Source organism: Acipenser ruthenus, chromosome 18 (genome assembly GCF_902713425.1).
Source record: "Acipenser ruthenus chromosome 18, fAciRut3.2 maternal haplotype, whole genome shotgun sequence".
Lineage (NCBI taxonomy): Eukaryota > Metazoa > Chordata > Actinopteri > Acipenseriformes > Acipenseridae > Acipenser > Acipenser ruthenus.
Window position 1 is genome coordinate 21,795,741 of NC_081206.1, and position 19,332 is coordinate 21,815,072.

At 37.2% G+C, this 19,332-nt stretch overlaps 3 protein-coding genes across 8 annotated transcripts; 1 reads left to right on the top strand and 2 right to left on the bottom strand.

Moving 5' to 3' along the window:
* The first annotated feature begins 860 nt into the window (after positions 1–860).
* LOC117973973 (ATP-dependent RNA helicase DDX24-like) lies at positions 861–7,390 on the top strand. Its single transcript, XM_034927944.2, has 9 exons — positions 861–982; positions 1,794–2,546; positions 3,115–3,549; positions 3,872–4,025; positions 4,895–5,410; positions 5,773–5,848; positions 6,123–6,311; positions 6,527–6,656; positions 6,980–7,390. The coding sequence occupies exons 1-9, from the start codon at positions 892–894 to the stop codon at positions 7,204–7,206; spliced, it is 2,571 nt and encodes an 856-aa protein (XP_034783835.1). The 5' UTR covers positions 861–891; the 3' UTR covers positions 7,207–7,390.
* A 982-nt stretch (positions 7,391–8,372) lies between these two features.
* On the bottom strand, positions 8,373–12,484 carry LOC117422528 (ubiquitin thioesterase OTUB2-like). 6 transcript variants are annotated; one of them, XM_034927948.2, is made up of 6 exons: positions 12,346–12,484; positions 11,858–11,938; positions 10,620–10,669; positions 10,410–10,494; positions 9,955–10,140; positions 8,373–8,840 (listed from the first exon to the last, which is right to left on the bottom strand). In XM_034927948.2, the coding sequence occupies exons 1-6, from the start codon at positions 12,346–12,348 to the stop codon at positions 8,607–8,609; spliced, it is 639 nt and encodes a 212-aa protein (XP_034783839.2). In that variant the 5' UTR covers positions 12,349–12,484; the 3' UTR covers positions 8,373–8,606. The 6 variants fall into 6 exon arrangements, with proteins under 6 accessions (XP_034783839.2, XP_034783838.2, XP_058847504.1 ...); XM_034927947.2 differs by lacking the exon at positions 10,620–10,669 and adding an exon at positions 10,807–10,925; XM_058991521.1 differs by lacking the exon at positions 10,620–10,669 and adding an exon at positions 10,807–11,052.
* A 1,283-nt stretch (positions 12,485–13,767) lies between these two features.
* On the bottom strand, positions 13,768–19,099 carry LOC117422839 (coiled-coil domain-containing protein 42 homolog). The gene is made up of 9 exons (XM_034038041.3): positions 18,798–19,099; positions 18,041–18,086; positions 17,454–17,630; positions 16,912–17,069; positions 16,218–16,300; positions 15,476–15,648; positions 14,763–14,873; positions 14,302–14,418; positions 13,768–13,944 (listed from the first exon to the last, which is right to left on the bottom strand). The coding sequence occupies exons 1-9, from the start codon at positions 18,899–18,901 to the stop codon at positions 13,786–13,788; spliced, it is 1,128 nt and encodes a 375-aa protein (XP_033893932.2). The 5' UTR covers positions 18,902–19,099; the 3' UTR covers positions 13,768–13,785.
* Positions 19,100–19,332: the final 233 nt, after the last annotated feature.

Below are 19,332 nucleotides of genomic sequence, written 5' to 3' on the forward strand. Positions count from 1 at the left end.
GTCAGTGTCCACTTATCCATTTTTAATATTATGATGTCAATTTCCCAACCCACCCAGCAGAGCAAACTGCTCAGATTGTATTGCCAAATAGAACAATTCACATGTACATTAGTAATTACAAATATTTACAAAAATATTTCTGTTTTAAGCCTCGATATAGTTAAATTACATTTGTTTTACTTGACAACTGGTAATCCCTATGGAGGAAGATAAACATAAAATCGTGTTTTTGTTTTACTGGTAGTATTTTGCAGGACACATGAACAAGCTGATATTTTTTTAACATAGTATAAATGTTTTCAGCTATAGCATGTAAAAAAAAGAAATAAAAAAGAAATAATAAGGTAAATTGACTTTCTGCGCCCCCTGCTGGACACTGTCCAACAAAGCCATGTAATAATAGTGCAGGCTATTTTCCAGTTAACACTGTACAAGCTGATACGTTCAATCATAGAGCTTGGTAAATATAATGTAAAGCGTTGTAAATTCATGTAGTGTAGTGGACCTGACCCCTATGTTAATTGTAGTATATATTTTAACAGAGATATCTCTTAGCAGTGACATTTGATTTTAAATATCAGGGTCCACATTTTCTTGTTTATTTCTACATGTATTGAGGAGATTGAGTTGGGAATCTTATATAAAGGCATCGGACAAGTAATCAATATATATAGTATGGGAAGTTGGCTCTTTGAGCAAAAACTATTCCACATAAAAACAACTACAAACTCCTCGAGGTTTTAAAAATCTGCATCCTTCCTGTACTGTCAGAATGCACTGCTGGACTTTGCTTGTTGTTTTCATTATTGTCAATAAAGTTATTGACGCTCGCTCCCCTCTGATTGGTTATTTATGAGTGACGTAAGACTGTCATGGCGGCGCCCTCGTGTCATGCGTCAGTTCTGCTCAATTTGCGCATGCGGATATTGGTACAGTCGGGAAAATAACGACGTGAGCGAAGTTGGAGTTAATACTTTATTAGGTAACTGTAATGTATATTTGTGTTTTAAAGATCAATTCGTATTACATTTATTAGACACTATTGGTAAACATTATCAGAATGTAACGTGTTTACAAGTTCAACAGACAGCGTGGCTCACATACTATAGGAATGATCTGTTTATATATTTATGATCGAAAATAAAACCAAAAGATTACTTAATTCAAACCTCTGTATGTCATTAACATGTTGTTGGTACTAGTCGTAGGCATTACCCCACATTGACTTTTGGCATAATTAAGAAATGAAGGTTGTAGAAAGACCATGCCTGTTAAGCAAAGTTACCAGTGGTTCAAGGAGGGTGAACTTTATCGTGTATAAAACTGAAACAATACGCGTCTTTATACGTGTAAACAAAGTCGAATGTTAGCTTAGTCTGTGACATTAATTGATCATGTTTCTGCAGATGTCCTAAAACAAAATATGAATTACATTATTGCTAACTGATCTCTGTACGTAATCAAAGTATACACGTTTGTGCACATTAACTGAATATTTGAGTGGAATATTTGGATTAAAAGAATTAGAAACTAAAATGCTCTAGCTACATGATTTCTGCAATCTTTCATTAATCGAATTCTTGTGTTTATGTATACAGACATACCCCAAGTTATCTTTTTATCTTGGATACCCTTGCTGCTGGAGCTGATCTTATATCTAAAATAAAGATCAGTTTAATCACAGATGCACCAACTGGCCAATACTGAAGTGGTATCCAGGGTAAAACAGTGGATAAGAAGCTGAGGACAGCAATACTGACTTTACTGTCTCTTATTTTTTTTTTTAATTATAGGTAAAATGAAGATAAAGAAATCAAAGCAAAAAACCTTTCGGTCCCCTGCCAAATCCAAGCGGGGGATCCAGGTGAAGGGAACCTGGACGCCAGTGGAGATGGACCCCAGTCTTTTCTCGGAGGAGGACATGGGAGGATTAGTTTGCTTTGAAGAGCTCACAGACTACAGCCTGGTCAGTTCTAACGCTATGGAGAAGGTGACAAAGAAAAGAAAAGCTGACGATGGAGAGGATTCAGAAAATCAAGTGAGTGAAGACGACAACAGGGAATCACAGCAGACGGCTAAGAAGAAAAAAAAGAAGAACGTGAAAAAGAAAAAGCAACTGGCAGAGTCTACAGATGATACCACTTTTGATAGCAATGATGGTGAGCAAGACAGCAAGGTCCTCAATGACACTCAAGAAGAGTCCCTAGGTGAACCAGTGGACAGTGGAGAAGAGGATATTGTGGAACCCGAAAAGGTGACCAAAAAGAAAAAGAAAAGGAATAAAAAGCTGAAGAAAGCAACAACCAATCCCCAGGTTGCTCAGCAGCCAAAAACCAAGAAGAAGGTGGAAAACTGGACGAATGCAGGTCCCTTTAGGTCATCTGGTCAGGACTGTGATGTCTCGGCATGGAAGGATCTGTTTGTTCCAGAGCCTGTCCTTAAGGCGTTGGGCTCTCTAGGTTTTAACGCACCTACACCTATTCAAGCCCTGGCCTTGCCCCCTGCAATCAGAGACAAGATGGACATTTTAGGGGCTGCTGAAACAGGTAAGTGACTCCTAATCTCCTTTGTGAAACTAAACCTCAGTAACCTTGGGGATATCACAGAAGGCAACGGCTGCAACAATATCCATTTTGAATATCTATCCATGTGTTTTTTTGTATAAAATAAGTCTAAATCATGAACTGCAGCTTTCAGAGTATTGAAAGCACTGTGTTTCCTTGGCAACAGCCTGAGTGCCAGCAGGCAGTTTAATATTTATTTGAATGCAAATTACACAATGTTCCTAAGGAATTCATTTTATATTGTAAATTTTCTTTTAGCTCATACAGTAAAATCTGCAACACTTTCTACAGAACCTGCTGTTCCTTGTAAATCTCTTATCCAAGTCTTAACCAGGACTCCTTGACTGCCGCAATTGGATCATAAGCTGCAGGCATGGTCCTGACAACGTATGCAAATGCACCCAGATTTAGAGCGAGTATAGAAAAAAAAATGGAATTAACGCATTGAGACTGGCCTGATATAGAAAGGGGTCATGGCATGATGAGCTGTTTAAAAATAAGAAAACAATGATTGAAACCCCTATCTTCTCTTGTCTCTTTCCCAATCCAGGAAGCGGAAAGACTCTGTCTTTTGGCATTCCGATGATCCACATGATTCTGGAGTGGCGGAAAGCTCGGGATGCTCGGAGCAAAGAGGCACTTGACAGCCAGGATAATCCCACCGAAGAGACTGGTGAAGATGGCCAAGTCATACCATCAGGGCTGAAGGAACCCTCTGATCAGCCTGACGTTGCAGTTTTGACAGAGGAAGAGGATGTGCAGGGGGAGGAAGACAGTGAGGTGGACGAGGACTCCCAGCAGACCGGATGTGTCAAAGTGATCGAAAACGTGGAGTTTGATTTTGAAACAACTGAAACTACTGACAAGAGTGCCAAGACCAAAGATTTGTTTGAAAAGAACCCATTACTGGGGCTTGTCCTGACCCCAACCAGAGAACTGGCTGTCCAGGTTAAACATCACATAGATGCTGTTGCAAAGTTTACAGGTCAGTAAAAGGGTATAAAGAATTCTGTGTGTGCAAGTGTACCCACCAGCATATTGTCATGACAATTCAAATAGAATTTTATACTGTATTTCTGTGTAGAGCTAATCAATACAAAATAGCCAGTTTTATGTATTCTAGTTTTAGAGAAAAATATAGTTATTGTTCTTTTTAATGAAAAAAAGAGGATTATCAAGTTGCAACTCATTTGTACTTTTCAAATAAAAACGGGGCCTTTTTTTCCCTATAATGTATGACTTGTAATGTGTAACAGGAGGTGTCAGGTGTGAATAACCAATGAAAATCACCAGTAAAATGTCTTTAGGTATCAAGACTGCCATTGTGGTGGGGGGAATGGCTCTTCAGAAGCAAGGGAGAGTGTTAAATCGCAGGCCAGAGATAGTGATCGCAACACCCGGACGCCTCTGGGAGCTAATTCGGGAAAGACATCCGCACCTGTCAAATCTCAAACGGCTCAGGTATGTTATCTATGGTTACAAGCACTCTGACCTTATCAAGGAAGCAGCTGGTATCAAATGACCCACAGCGTATAGCTTGTTAATCTTGAGATGGATTCTGTATTGCCCACTGTTCCTTAATTACAATGTCTTGTGTCTCATAACTGATCACTGCATACATGACTCAGTATTTTAAACATTGTTTTACATAAAATATATTACTCCTACTGCCACCCTATGGCCGAAATGTAATTATTCCTCCAGTTTGTTTATGAAAGTTGTAGTGTGAAAAGTTTAGTAGTTTAAATATATTAAACTAGACTAGACCACCTACCTATAAAGACAACGTTTAAAAAGTATAGTGCTAAACAGAAATCTGGACCAATGTGCCTCTTATATCAACCACTTGTCTGTTCGATAACATTTGTTGTAAAGCCCTAGAAACATGCTTTAAAATGAAAATGATAACTTCCCCTAGACAGAACAATATTAGGTCACAGATTCATGAAACTGGGCATTTTTACGACCTTCAGACACTTTCTCACCATGTGGGGCATGAGTTACATAGCTCTTCTTTTACACCGGGCACCATTTTCTCAATCTCATGTGGTTTATAAATAGGAAAAGGAAAAAATTGTCATCAGAAATTGAGCTGGAATGTACCCTTTTCTGTGTATCTTATAATTTAGTGTTAAATGTTATGGATGTATTTTTAGAAGTTTTTCACCCATATTATAAAAAAAAAGTAACTGAAATGGTTATTAAAAATTCATAATTTTTATCAAGCTTGGTTACTGGACCCCCAGGTTGCATTAAAGAATATTTTTCAGGCTGTATGCTTGGTGTGTGTAATCCTATTCTAATCCCCTATTTACCCCTCTAATCCCTAGATGTCTTGTGATCGATGAAGCGGACCGGATGGTTGAGAAGGGACACTTTGCAGAACTGTCCCAGCTCTTGGAGATGTTAAATGACACCGAATTCAACCCCAAGAGGCAGAACTTTGTGTTCTCTGCCACGCTGACCATGATTCACGAGGCCCCGACGAGGATATTGCAGAAAAAGAAGGGGAAGAAGATAGACAAGGAGAGCAAACTGGAGACACTGATGGAGAAAGTGGGCATCAAATCCAAGCCCAAGATTATCGACCTGACCAGGAAGGAAGCCACCGTGGAGAGCCTAACAGAGACACGCATCCACTGCGACACGGACGAGAAGGACTTCTACCTCTACTACTTCCTGCTGCAGTATCCTGGGCGAACTATGGTCTTCGCCAACAGCATTGACTGCATCAAGCGCCTCAACGCGCTGCTCACCATTCTGGACTGCACCCCGCTCCCACTACACGCTAACATGCACCAGAAGCAAAGACTGAAGAACCTGGAGAGATTTGCCGAAAGGGAGACGTTAGTCTTCGCATTCTTGATTTTGATCTAGGTGTAGGGGTGTTAGATGCAGTTACTTTTTCTTAAATATTTAAACTTTAGGATTAAACGTTGACATTTTATTATACTTGGAATATGTGTAACCAATCAGTAAAACCCCAAGAAGCCGTCCAATGCTACATTTGTATAAATCACAGTTCTATAAGTGTACAAGACTCCATGTGCACAGCATTTGGGTACTGTATATATGGAAAGGACTGAATACATACTGAAATAAATTAGCCTACCCTCTACAGTTACTATTATATACACACTAAGATTACCAGATCAACTATGCCTTCTTGAAAACAGCATTAACGTTACTTTTATATTTCCCCCTGCAGTTGTGTTCTGCTCACAACAGATGTGGCTGCTCGTGGACTTGACATTCCAGATGTGCAACATGTTATCCATTACCAGGTATTAAGTCCGATATTATAACTAATCATTTGTAAAATGTATTAAGTGCTGTTTTGACTAAAAGCAAACTTTATGTAGTCTCAAGTTTATCGACAGTTATTTGACATCACTTAGTCATTATATTTGAACAGTTTACTTACAATACAGTACTAATATATAGTATACATAATAACTCAATGTAAAGGATACCTTTAACCTGGGATCAGGCTGTTCCAACACGTTTCCACATTTTAGAGATTGCAATCAAAAATGTTTCTCCCCTCCGTTTCTCTAGGTCCCTAGGACATCCGAGACTTACGTGCACAGAAGTGGCAGAACAGCCCGGGCCACAAAGGAAGGTCTCAGTTTGCTCTTGATTGGACCCGATGATGTGATGAATTTTAGGAAAATATACAGGACATTGGGAAAAGATGAAGAGCTGCCTCTCTTTCCAATACAGACAAAATGTATGGCAGCGATAAAGGTATGTGGTCTATCACTATAGTTAACTGAAAAGTACTATGTGCTCTGCTTCTGCTAGACTATATAACAAATTACTTCCATCAGCCACATTTAAAATAGGGTTGTTGGGAAAACAACAAGTGGACCTTTCTGACATGCATTCTTGTATGAACCCTGCAAACTTACAGCCTACAGATCCCAAAACGCTCTTTCCAAAACTCTTGTGTTTCCTTACAGGAACGTGTGAAGGTGGCAAGAAAAATTGAGAAAATTGAGTATCACAGCGGCCGAGCAAAGCAACACAATTCCTGGTTTCAGAAAGCTGCCGAAGCACTAGAAATAGACCTGGATGATGATGTTTTAATAGGTAAGTGTGTGCTCCACTATAAAAGAGCAGAACAATGCCTAGTATAATGTACCTCCCACCTTTTTATATAGTATTCTGCTTGGTATGAAAGCTTGTAGAATATTTTGTACAGATGTTATGAGTGTATTGCGGTTTCAGTTCAAGCAGAGGAGGTTAATTGGAAATAACAAACCTTTACAGAAAAGTGACATTTAAAGGTTAGCCTAGTGATGCCTCTCAATGTATGTATATATTTTTTGAAAATGGTGACCACCAATTTGTATTCCTCATGTAGGACTGTACTTTCGAACGGCAGATCTCAAATGCGCTTCCTGTCTTTTCAGGGGGAGGCCAGGATGAATACGAGGACAGGCAAAAGCAGATGATGATGAAAGGCATGAAGATGCATTTGAAACACTTGCTTTCACAGCCCGTTTTCAAAAACACCATGAAAACCAAATACCCGACGCAAATGGGCAAGCTGATCCTGCCTGAGCAGCCAGCAAGGGAAGAAACTGCACTGATTACTGTTACCAACCAGAAAAAGAAGGAAAAGAAGCAGCACAAATAACTACTACACAATATTATCAGTTTCTTGTATACATCTGTAATCTCTTGGGGAGAGAATACTGTATGGATTACTACTTCAGTATAAAACTGAAGAGAAACACAAACTTTCTTTTTAATTGATGTACAAAAACAAAAGAAATCAGATACTTGTGGTATGTTTAACAATATAATGTCCAGTTTTTCACTTGTATTAAGATTGATCAGTTGTAATTTAGGATTATTTAACTTACTATGAGTGATTGAGACTGGGGAAAAATGTGATCACTGTGGAAACAAGTCTGTTCAAGAGGAGTTTAAATGAGATTTTTTGTTCTGTTGCAATTTAGTGTAACATAACAGTGCCATACAGAACAATGGGTTAAATACAACAGTGTGTGTAAAAAATAAATCTCTTCAAGAGACTTTACATGAACATCTATAAAATGGATATTGCTACACACAAAACAAGACAATAATTAGATTCATGCAGTTTAACAATGGAATAAGTGTGGTAGACAAGTATAAAAATATATATTTCATGAATATTACTGGGACAAGAAACTTCTGTAATGTACATGGACTGTACATACATAAATAAACACTTTCATTAGCACACAGGTCAGTGTTCAGTCAAATGTCTAATTTACTATTTTCTTCATGGACACCCATTATAAAAAAAGATTAATAGTGTAGAGACACCCATATTACCAGAAGATGGGGTATATATCCAGTTAATCAAAACAGCTGTGGTTCTAAATACCACTGTTACTAAAATGATTAGGATGCTGCCTAGCATTTAACACAGAAATAACACTAAAGAGGCTCATGTTAGATGTTTTAATTTAACAGCCTTTAATTATATAAACATTTTGGATCAGTATAACAGATCACCACATGTTGTTCATGTATTAATGCGAGTCGAGTGCATGCAGTTTTTTTAAGACTAATGATGATTTTTATATTGTATTTCAAAGTGCAATTTACCCATGTTATTCTTGTGGGTTACAGTATCTTTCTGTTGTAACCTTTTTGTCCTAAGGGAGTTTGCACAGAAGTCCATTATGATCTTGGTAACTATTTTGCAGTTTAATAACTACATCCCTACAATAAAGATTTTGCTGTTCTGTATCACCACCCTCCATGAAAATAATGGCTAAAATGCTACTATGAAAACAGAAAAACCATGTCTTAAAATATAAGCAATTTATTCCCTTGTTCATAATTTGTTTATCAAGTTTCTTGAAAATATGCAAAGTAGTTCCTAGAAATTGCACAGCAGTACACGCTAAACGATAGAGGTTGAACAGTTTTTGGTCTACGGTATACAGACATATACACGTATCTAACTGCGTTCGCAGATAGGTCTAAACATGTTCACTTTGGAATGTGCTGATTTAGAGGTATCACTTGAATCTAGTTCAGTTACCTATAAGCTCCTTCTTGGGACTGTCGACAAACTGAACCCTTGTAAAGTATATCATAGTGTGCTGTTTTGTACAGTAGGTGAAGGGAGGGTGTTGATCCGTCAGGTATAATGTGATGGTTAAGACTGCAGTCTGCTCCTTCCATGCATTCAATTTGAATATTTATACCAAGGGCCTGAGAAAGAGCAAGAATCTGAACATGATCGCATTCCAGTCCCATAGTCTCCACATCCTGCGGATTGAAATATAGAACATAAGAAAGTTTACAAACGAGAGGAGGCCATTCAGCCCATCTTGCTCGTTTGGTTGTTAGTAGCTTATTGAAAAACATATTTCTTTTCCGTATGGGGGGATTTGAACCGGGGACCTCAAGGTTAGAAGCTCTTTTCTTTAGCAGTGTGGAGTAGTGGTTAGGGCTCTGGACTCTTGACTGGAAGGTCGTGGGCTCAATTCCTGTTAGGGGACACTGCTGTTGTACCCTTGAGCAAGGTACTTTACCTAGATTGCTCCAGTAAAAACCCAACTGTATAAATGGGTGATTGTATGTAAAAATAATGTGATATCGTGTAACAATTGTAAGTCGCCCTGGATAAGGGCGTCTGCTAAGAAATAAATAATAATAAAAATAATAATAACCACTGGACCACACAGCCTCCTCTTTTTTTGCAATTACATTCTGCTGTGTTTATAGACATAAACACAGCAGAATGTAAATGTAATTTGAATACAGTACATGTTATTTCAATCTTGAAAAAAGTTTACAAACCTTGTTATTTTTGTCTGTTTATGAATTGAGATACTACCAACCCAGATTGATAATATTATCAAGGAGCAGAAGGGCTTGTATGTACAATATTGTATATTAGGTGGTTCTATAGGCTGCTGCTGTGGAATAAGTATATAACTGCATATATGGATGCAATTGCCCATGTATTTCTGCTGTTTTAGGGTCCTGAGATGCACTGAAAGTGTCAGTCTACACAACCTCCTATACACAATATCAGTATTGCAGTTGTTGATATTATACACATTTTAACTTAGATTCTGAAGACCCTATGTATGTGTGTGCACTGGTTTAATGTTATCCAGCATGTAAATCAAGTGAAACTGAAATAACAGTAACTATAAAATTGACTAAAAGAGCAATACTAGAATAAACATAAACACCCTTTTAATGCTTATCTGTAAAAAAAATCTGTGACCACTAGAGGGCAATATTTATCATTAAAACAATGTATTCATGCAAGTGAATGGTAGCTTTTTTGTTTACAGTAGATGAATGTATACGCGTTTAACGTGGGTATCTTCAAAGCTTATTACATTGCCTTATAAACAACCTTACTGACCTGAACACAGAAATCTCTCAGATTAGGTGCTTCAACAAAGTGCTGGAAGAATTCTGCTCGGTTCTGTAGATATGATGAGACTAGAAGTCGAAGATAGTGCACAATGATGTCAGAGGTAGTTGGATCATTGAAGTTTGAAAGCAGGCTGGATGCCTGGTCTTCTGTCTGCTCAATCACACTGACAAACTGAAAGAAAAATGGGTGTAAACAATAGAGACAGCAACAAGCCATGACAGCAGCTACATACAGCAGGAGTTCAGTACCTTTTGTCTATGAATATGGACTTAGTACGTACTCAACAGGAAAATCCATTTAAAACAGAAAAAGGAATAGACTTTAAACAAATTGCTAAATATGAATAAATCAAGAACGTTTTACACATTTCAGTATTATATCATTAAACAACTACCTGTATTTATTTTCTAATTAAAAAATAGAAATTGATTTACACTCACAGTGCTCAACAGATTTCTGAATATGTCCTCATCAAACCCTGCAGACAAGAGCTCTGCCTTGCTCTGTATCACAGCTTCTTTGAACCTTAGATGAAAGAAAATATAATTTGATGGGAATGATCGTCCCTCAATAATTACTCTTAATTCCTTCAGGGTGTAAATCTACAGCAAAGTCTAGTCACCAGCATGGCCCATAGAGGTATCACTCACTTTTCAGTAACTTGTGCCGTCTTGGATATGGAAGCAGTCCAGGGACGACCCTTACAATCAAAGATATTGCAGGTGTGTATATTACTTAAAACTGACTTTTTTTTTCTGCAGGGTATTTTAAGACTAGCCCTAGTTAATAAAACAACCTGCCCTCAGATTGACACATCAGCTGTAGTTGAATACTCACTTCTCCATCTCTCTTTTGTTTCCAAGTAGAGATTCCAGATGTCCATAGCTGATGGCCCGATAAAAACAGTTCCCATCTCCTCGGATCCTTCGTATGAAGGCGTATCTTTTACTAATATCCTTCCGAAAACAGACACATTGAACCGATTTCATGATAGATCTCCACATATATGCAGACTCCTCAGGTTTCCTGCATTTAGCTTTCCAACCCCTTCCGACCCAGACCTTCATGCTGTATATTCTGGTACTGTCAATAACGCACGCAGCAAAGTATGTAGCAAACACCCTTTCTTAGCTTCTTCTGTGCTACAAAAAGTTGAGGTTATTTCGCAAAGCTTGTCAACAAATTTAAAGTAACATCCCATGGTTGAGTACAGGTTTTAATTATAAAATGGTAATGTATGTAGAACAAATGTCAACCTGATTAATTTTGCAGGCAATTATTATTCAAAAGGGATACAGTTTAACCTGGGGAGAACTGCTTTAGGTGACAGTAATGTTATGTACATAAAATAATAATAATAATAATAATAATAATAATAATAATAATTTTGCCATTCACTGATTGATTAGAAATGTAAAGTTTACTCTGCCCATAACATCTACTTGATACATAGTTAGTAATAACAAAGCTACAATGTGGTTTACATGATGTGTATACTGTAAGCGACCTGTTCAGAGAATATACACTACGTCTACTTTGTATTCTACTTGTCCTGCAGCCAGCCCTAGTTTTAAGAACTACCTTGTGTTAACTAAAATGATCATGTGCAAGCGATCTGGGCCATTCTAAACCCCTCCATAGTTGTCTGGATCTTTTCCTGCTTCGATTAATTAATTTTACATGACAATTCCTCATACTTAACACCTCAGTAATGACGATGCACATTTAACTATTGAGGGAAATATCTCAATAATATTTTAGACACTGTATAGAAAAAGTAATGCAATTATTGCTCATCAAATGCAGTACACCACTTTGTAGCTAGCTGGTTACTAAACCCCAGTTTTATTTTAGAATCAGTAGATCTGTATATATATATATTTTCTACCTGGTATTTGGCATCTTCTGGTTGTTCCTGCAATAATGTCAAGATATCCAATTTATCTGAGACCAAACACGCTGTACCAGTCTAAAAAATACAATAAAAACAGACTTTATTAATTAAATACACAATTATATACAGTACGGATATCATAAAGTTGTACTACACTCACTTAAGCAGCAGATACTTGAATCCTGTACAATGATTGATTGCTGCTACATTTTAACTTTTTACTGAAGCAATGGTTCGTCCCACTGGCACAGAACAATATCAAGAGCATACACCCTGGGTTTCTGCTTTGCTTCGTTAATGTTTTGCAAAGTAACAATGCAGCACAGACGAGTAGTGTTTGTGCAGACGAGATGATCAAAATAAATACAATAAGGAATGGATTTACATTTTTAAAGGTTTTAATAAACTGTTCACTGTAAATATTACTACGCCAAACTAGGCCCTGTGTTAATTTTATAAGAACGCTTGAAACTGAAACTAACCATGCTGGAAATTAAATGTTTCTGCACAAAAAAAAAAAGATATCGCGTCTTTCACATTTTAGGACTGTAACTTATTCCAATTCAAATTAAAAAATAAACAAATTATAAACGTCAAGGGTTTTCATGTCTGAAACCGCAGTCTAATAACAAGAAATGCAAGACAACATTCCAACTACTGCAGCGTCCAATCGGAATAAAGCTAGTTGTTACATGCCCCAATCAGAATAGTCTGAACTAACATTTGATTTTTTTTTTTGAATTTTTTTGAGTTTTTTTTTTTTTTAAAGGGACAGTACATGTTAGAGTAAGAAATGGTTGCAGTTGAGGTTTAAAATAGGCAAGTATAATGGATTTAGAATGAACACATATTATTCTTCAGAAATATTTGGTCGATATAACATGATTTTGTGTACTGATGTTGACGGCTGGGTTATACTCAGAATACTTACTACACAAATTAGTTTTAGCCTGATGAACCGATGAATTATTCCTTGTTGACTAAAGCATATATTTTCTTTTCATTACTATTTTAATTGGTTATGTAAAAAATAGAAACACATTCAAAAACAAACATATCAAATACCGATTATTTCTATATTCGTTATAAAATCCAATGCAAACAAAAAGAAAAGGGCAATTATGTACAATTTGACTTTCCATTTAAATAATCTAACTACAATGGCTCTCAAAATGACAATAAATGGTTTTACTCTTAATACAATCTTTTATAAATGGTTAATTGTAATCCAACTGAGTCCTGCTTTTAGACTTGTATTTGTATCTAACAAATGGTTAGGCAATGTCCAAGTGCCATCTGAATAATTCAGGTAGAATGTTGACAAGGCCAAACAATACAGAAACAAACAAAAAATATGTGCTGGCTAAAAATTGCTTTGGGAAAAAAAAAAACTGAAAAACACATTTGACAATACCTTGCTTTAAAATGTAAATACAAGACTAATCATAGGACTGCATTTGCAAAGTTGTAATTAAACACTTCAAAATGACTGTATTAGAAATAAATACTTCAAAATAACCCATATGTCTTTAAAATCATGTTAAAAAGCATATTTAAAACTTTAATTATAAAGAAATATTTAAATGTACTGCATGTGGCTTTCCCAAAGGAAAGACAAGCATTTTGACGTTTTAGGGCATTTTCAGTAATTTTCCTAAACGCAGTGACATTACATACTGTTTTAAAGAATGTTTTGTAAAGCCCATTTTGCACTTTGTGAAACCTTTTAAGAGGGTTTATTAATTTATGTTTTCAGTTTTTTCAAAGCACTGTTTAATCTAGGGAAAAAGTTTTGTGAAAGAGCCCACTTTATTGTATTTCAGGATGACTGGTCCTGCATCATCTGCGTTGTGACTTGATTGCTGCTTCCTTTAAGACTAACGCTTTGCATGCAGTCTTTAAGTTTTCAGGTCTGACACATTTCATTTGCAGCTCCTCAGGTGTGTTTTGCTCTTAGTCCTCTGCAGTCTGGCTCCTCTTTCCTTATTTCCAGGCAGGTCTGTAGTGCTGGCTATTGCTGAGGTAGACTCGGTCTGACAGGTTGCCTTTCTCTGAACATCTGCCTTTTCTAAAATGAATTCCTAAAATACACAATTTAAAACAAGTTTATACACCCTCAAATCGTAGACCGCTAGAAGTGCAAAAACAATTTAAATAACAGTGAAATAAAGCAAGTGTAATAATTCAGTGGGCAACAAAAACATGAATTACTTGATATGTTTCATTGGATGAACATGAATATGTCAGAAAATTGTTGCGATCTGTCTGGTGCCCAGAACTGACTATTTTTCAGCAAAGAGTGACTTTAAAAAACATGCTCAATTAAAGATGATTTCAAATATTATATATGTATTCTCTTATGGAATACGCCAGTACTCTCACTTGTTTTTATGGTTTCATCCAAACTGTAACACCACTGAAACAGAATGTGATCTTACCTTGATCATGTCTAGTTTTGTCAATATGTTAATCTCCTCCAGTGGCCCATAGTGTCGTAAGTAGCACTGATCTGCCAGGTTAGTAATAGCCATGAGCAGGCTGCCAAATTTTTCGCTCTGGGGGGAGAAACGGAAACTATAAAGAACTTATAATAAAGTGATGAACATTCTGTTTCTTTGTGCTTTGCCTTGACCATTATATGGTCCAGTGGTCCTGGTGCGGTAGAACATTGGTCCTTACAAGGTACAACAGGCCTAATGTGTAGTGGTCCATGCATTGCCATACGTTTGGTGTGTCAAAATTAGAAAATGCTATCATTGTGGTACCAAAGGTTCATACCACTGCAGCTGGCATTTCTGCTACTGTTTCCCATTGCATTGTAATGTGCAGAATCAATGAATTTCACTATCAGGAAACAGGCTTGGAGGCTAGTGTGTTGTACAGACTGTATAATACTGACCTGGTTTCTGACAAGTCCTTGGTTCAGGTTCAGCTTCATTTCCAGCTGTTTGGATCTCTCCTTTGCCCTGTCCCATTCCATTTGAAGTTCAGAAAGCTCACCGTTAGCCATCTGTATAAAACAGAACATCATTTTCAATGTCTGCTTTCTAAGGAAGAGTCTCAGTCCCTGGGGTGGGATTGTGCAGAGTAAAATGGATACAGTAAAAAATGGATTCACCTAAAATACAAAACCTCCAGTTTAATGAGATCAAATGAAATGTATACAAACATGATTACATTATGAACTTACTTTTTTTTTTTCTGCACAAAGAGTTATTTCACACAATTTCCTGAGCAAATAATATTTGGCTCTGGGTGGTGATATGTATATGGAAGTCAAATACTGGGATTAATAAATACTTGAAGCGGAGGTCTTTCCCATTTTACCACAATCTTAGTGAATATACATATACACATATACATAGTATCCCTAAATACATAATGATAAAGCCTTCTCACAAGTGCAGAGACACTGCAAATATTGATCAATTTTGCAGGAATTCAGGTCTTATGTTAATCACACCCCCTGTCATGTCTTAATGTCGATTTTGCTACCATTGCAAACCAGCAGGGTGGGGCACTTCTTCTTTTTACTACCTAAAATGAGTAATGACCAAAGCTGGTACAGCATTCATATAGCAGGCCCCACTACGGAGACCCCAGAGCTCTTACCAGATTGGCAGTATCATGCTCCTGTTGCAGAGTCTCAAGCCGGTGCTGGCTGCTCTCCAGCTCATCCGACAGGCTGCTGATCCGGTGAATCAGAGACTCATTGGTGATAGAGAGGGTCTCGTGCCTCCTGATTATAGGCATAACCAGGGAGTCTGCCCCATACTCCAGGTAGTCTGCAAATAGTAAACATGGGATGAAACTTGGCATCCGTTAGCACAAGTTCTTGAGCAGATTCAAATCTATTTATCTTATAGATTTTATAAAAAAAAAAAATTAAAAAGTGTCTGACTGTGATTCCTGGTGTTTTATCATCCTCCCTTAGCTAGTGGGACGCTCCCTATACAAGGTACTTAGGTGTCCGTAATAATTATTTCTCTGCACCTTGTTTCCATCTGTAACTGGGACAGCAACTCTTACAAAATGGTTTGGAAATGTGCAGAATTTGTTCCTGCCCTGTCACTCTGATGGAGGAAGTTACCCAATAATAAGAATCCAAAGCTAAGGATGTGACAGGCAGGTTTTTACACTGCGGATTGCAGATAAAAAAACATTTCAACAGAATGGAAGGCTGCGAATTAATTTATCAGGAACATATTGGAAGTAGATGAAGGAAATTGCACAAAACATGATGCTATTACATATGGTACATTGTCTGGTTTTCTTTTAAATATATTTAACAAGCAATTTAAAAAGTGCAATCAAGTGAGTTTGAGCGACAAAGAAAGTGGCCATTAATACGTACTCTCAGGCAGCTGGTCAATAATCTTCAGTAAGTAATCCTCATAAATTTTGTTATTCGACACCCTCTTCTGTAAACTGTGCTTCCTGAGATACAAAACAAAGACAATGTATTACATTACATTGCATAGTTAATAGTGGCTATAACTGCTTGTGCAAATAAGAACAGTGGTTAAAGGGTTACAGAACAACCTACAGTGTTTACAAGAAACACATGGCTTTACCATTGCTGTATCCCGCGTTGTCTGTTTTGCATCAGTGTTATCCAATGGAAAATTCATCTCAACGTTTTTTTCAAGAACGTTTCCCAGGAGGAAGAGCATTTCTTCTCTTCTGAGTGCATAGTGTATCCAGATCGGGTCTCTAACCTACAGCAATGCTGGCGCTTTGATTAAATTGGATGGTTGTGAGAACAGAAACAGAGCATTGTTACAGGAGGGAGACTGATCTGCACACACTAGGAGGCTCCTGAGACAAATTCTCCCCCACGTACGTTGAGAAATGTCATGGTAATGTAATGCTTTTCTTGTAAACACTGCAGTGTGTTCTGTGGCACTTTAAGACGATTGCTTGGGGAGTGTGTTGTCTCAAACCCAGCATCCTCCAGTTGCTCTTTTAATTTACATCTCATATACACCAGTGCATGTAACTGAACAGTATGAACTCCTGTCTAAACGTTTACAGCCTATACTATATACCTGGCTAGGAGCTTCTCCAGCTGCTGCATCAGGCCCTGTATCTCCTTCTCCTTCTGTTGGTTCTCCTTCACTTCTAACTGGCATTTCTTGAGGGCTCTCCTGCGCTTGGCATCATTGTCTCTGAGGAACTTGTCAAACTTTTGAGCCCTTACTTTGCTCTGGAGAGGAGAAAGACAGATAAGCACACACACACACACACACACACATTAAAACAGGTAATAACCGAGCATTAAAAAAAATCCAAAAAAAACAAAAAACATTAACTTTCAAACTGATCATTGATCACTCCGCTGTAGATATTTCTGCTTTCCATAATTTATTTTTACTTGACTTTTTAAGTCTTAGTTATTATGTTGTTAAGTGCTAAAATGGGTCCCTGGTTCATGAATTGGATCATGCAATTGATCTATAAAAATTAGATTGGGGGAAACCTCACCATATGAAAACTGTACAATAAACCAAATACACATTATATCATGTATTTGTTATTTATTCTTTACATGTTTTATCAGCAGAAAAGTGATTAGTATACCTAAACTTACAGCTTGCTGTTTCTGCTCAAACTCTGCTCTCCTCTGTTCCAGTGCCTTCATGCGATCGCTGAACTCCTGCCGCTTAGCTTCAAGCTGTTTGTTAACCTCGTCCACTTCCACCTCCTTTCTGACCACCAGCGTTCTCTGAAGGGTGTTCACCCCAGTCTCTAAGATCCTGCTGGCAGCCTGCAATATGGACAGGACGGTGTCATCATACTTTCTCTTATAATAATTCACTTGAATAGTTCTTCCATTTTTTATTTTTTATTGATTGTTTGTTAACATTACTCTTTTAACATGTATACACTGTACTGTAGTGGTAGGACTGTGTAGTATTTTGCTGTACATCTTCTGTAGCAACATTTTGAATCCCATAGGAATAGTATGGGACATTTTTTTTTAATACATGCAAATTCACTATATACTATAATTTCTTGTTACAATTACTATCTGCCAATGGGGTAGGAAATGTTCAATACTATAATTAAAAAGTAAGTAGCTAAAGCTGTTATTTTCATTTCTATGTTGCTCTAATGCAGTTATTCTTATTAAGGCACTGCAGGTTAGTGGAATCAAACTGCATCCTATACATTTACCTCTTTGATGACTGGGATATGGTTGATATTTTCCTCATCTGCATCTCTGTATTGGGAAAGAAAATGAAAAAATAAATTTAAATACTAAACATGTCAGTGCTGTTAGAAGGTGGGTGAAGAGCAAAAAGTACAGAAGTAAACAGTTTGATGGCTTGTAAAACAGCCAACTCGCCTTTTTGTCAGGTTATATGTTACATTGAGCCACAAAATGCTCCTCAAAATGTTTTATTATAGTCTTTTTAATGATTAAAAAAATAAGCCAATGATGCTTTCTTTATCTTCAATTTAAACAAACCTATTTCTAACACTCCTTCCTCCAATATAATGCCCAGTTATTGAGGAAATAGATTTGATTTACACTAGAGGTGTAACATCACCTTCCTGTCTCAAAAACAAGCATGTGTAAAACTTTAAAAGACAGAAACAATTGTTATAATGTATAAAAAGCATAACAGAATCATTGATTTATTGAATTAACCACATATTATAATCAGAAATTGCATTCTTCTTGCAGATCACCCAGTACAAACCCTACAACTGTACTGAACTTCATGTAATCAAAATGTATATGAGCATGCCCAAAGGTGCTTTGTTTGTGGCGTCTATATGCTGTAAATATGAATAGGGGTGCAGCGTGTTTGATCTAGTCTTTCTAGTAGCTAAAACTGCAGCTGCACGGCTTTGATTAAACTGCAGGCGTTTTCATATTGGTTACCGTACAATACAAAAACAATATTGCAACAAAGTGGTACTGTACCTGGGTTCTTCTAACTGAGTTACAAAAATGTTTTTGCGTCTATTTTCCAAGTTCAGCATGTACCGGGTGTCCGTTTTTATATGGGGCAAAGTCAGGGTTTCCATATTGTTGACAGTTTGCAATACCGATTTTAGATAACAAACGTGTGTGCTACTTCACATAAAATATGCCTAAATGAATCTTAAGAAGACACTGGAATTATTTCGAAGCTGCTGCTTTTGTTCTTCCAACACCCACTGGAAAGTAGCAGACCGTGTGTATTCATACACAAGCGTTTTGTGTTGCCGGGAAACTACGGGTGTCACGAGGGGTATGCCTGTGGCTCATTGCTCCGTCGTTATAGCAACTGTCAGGGAGCGTTTTATTTCAGGGGCGGGGCGAGAGAACTCACAGCTTGGCTATACTATAATGAAATGCAAAATGTACCTCTTGAAATATTTATAAATATTTAAATCTGTTTAATTCAACATATAAATAACATACAATACGTAAAAAAAGTAATATAACCAGTGACATATTTAAAACGTAATAATAT

Coding starts and splice junctions, on each gene's coding strand:
- LOC117973973 (XM_034927944.2), top strand. CDS start 892: ATGCGTCAGTTCTGCTCAATTTGCGCATGCGGATATTGGTACAGTCGG. Junction 4,026..4,894: donor TCAAATCTCAAACGGCTCAG/GTATGTTATCTA, acceptor TCTAATCCCTAG/ATGTCTTGTGATCGATGAAG. Junction 6,657..6,979: donor GGATGATGATGTTTTAATAG/GTAAGTGTGTGC, acceptor CTGTCTTTTCAG/GGGGAGGCCAGGATGAATAC.
- LOC117422528 (XM_058991521.1), bottom strand. Junction 10,141..10,409: donor TCAGAAATCTGTTGAGCACT/GTGAGTGTAAAT, acceptor TTTTTCTTTCAG/TTTGTCAGTGTGATTGAGCA. Junction 8,841..9,954: donor TGAGAGATTTCTGTGTTCAG/GTCAGTAAGGTT, acceptor TTCAATCCGCAG/GATGTGGAGACTATGGGACT.
- LOC117422839 (XM_034038041.3), bottom strand. CDS start 18,901: ATGGAAACCCTGACTTTGCCCCATATAAAAACGGACACCCGGTACATG. Junction 15,649..16,217: donor TATTGACCAGCTGCCTGAGA/GTACGTATTAAT, acceptor TACTATTTGCAG/ACTACCTGGAGTATGGGGCA. Junction 14,419..14,762: donor AAGGACTTGTCAGAAACCAG/GTCAGTATTATA, acceptor TTCTCCCCCCAG/AGCGAAAAATTTGGCAGCCT.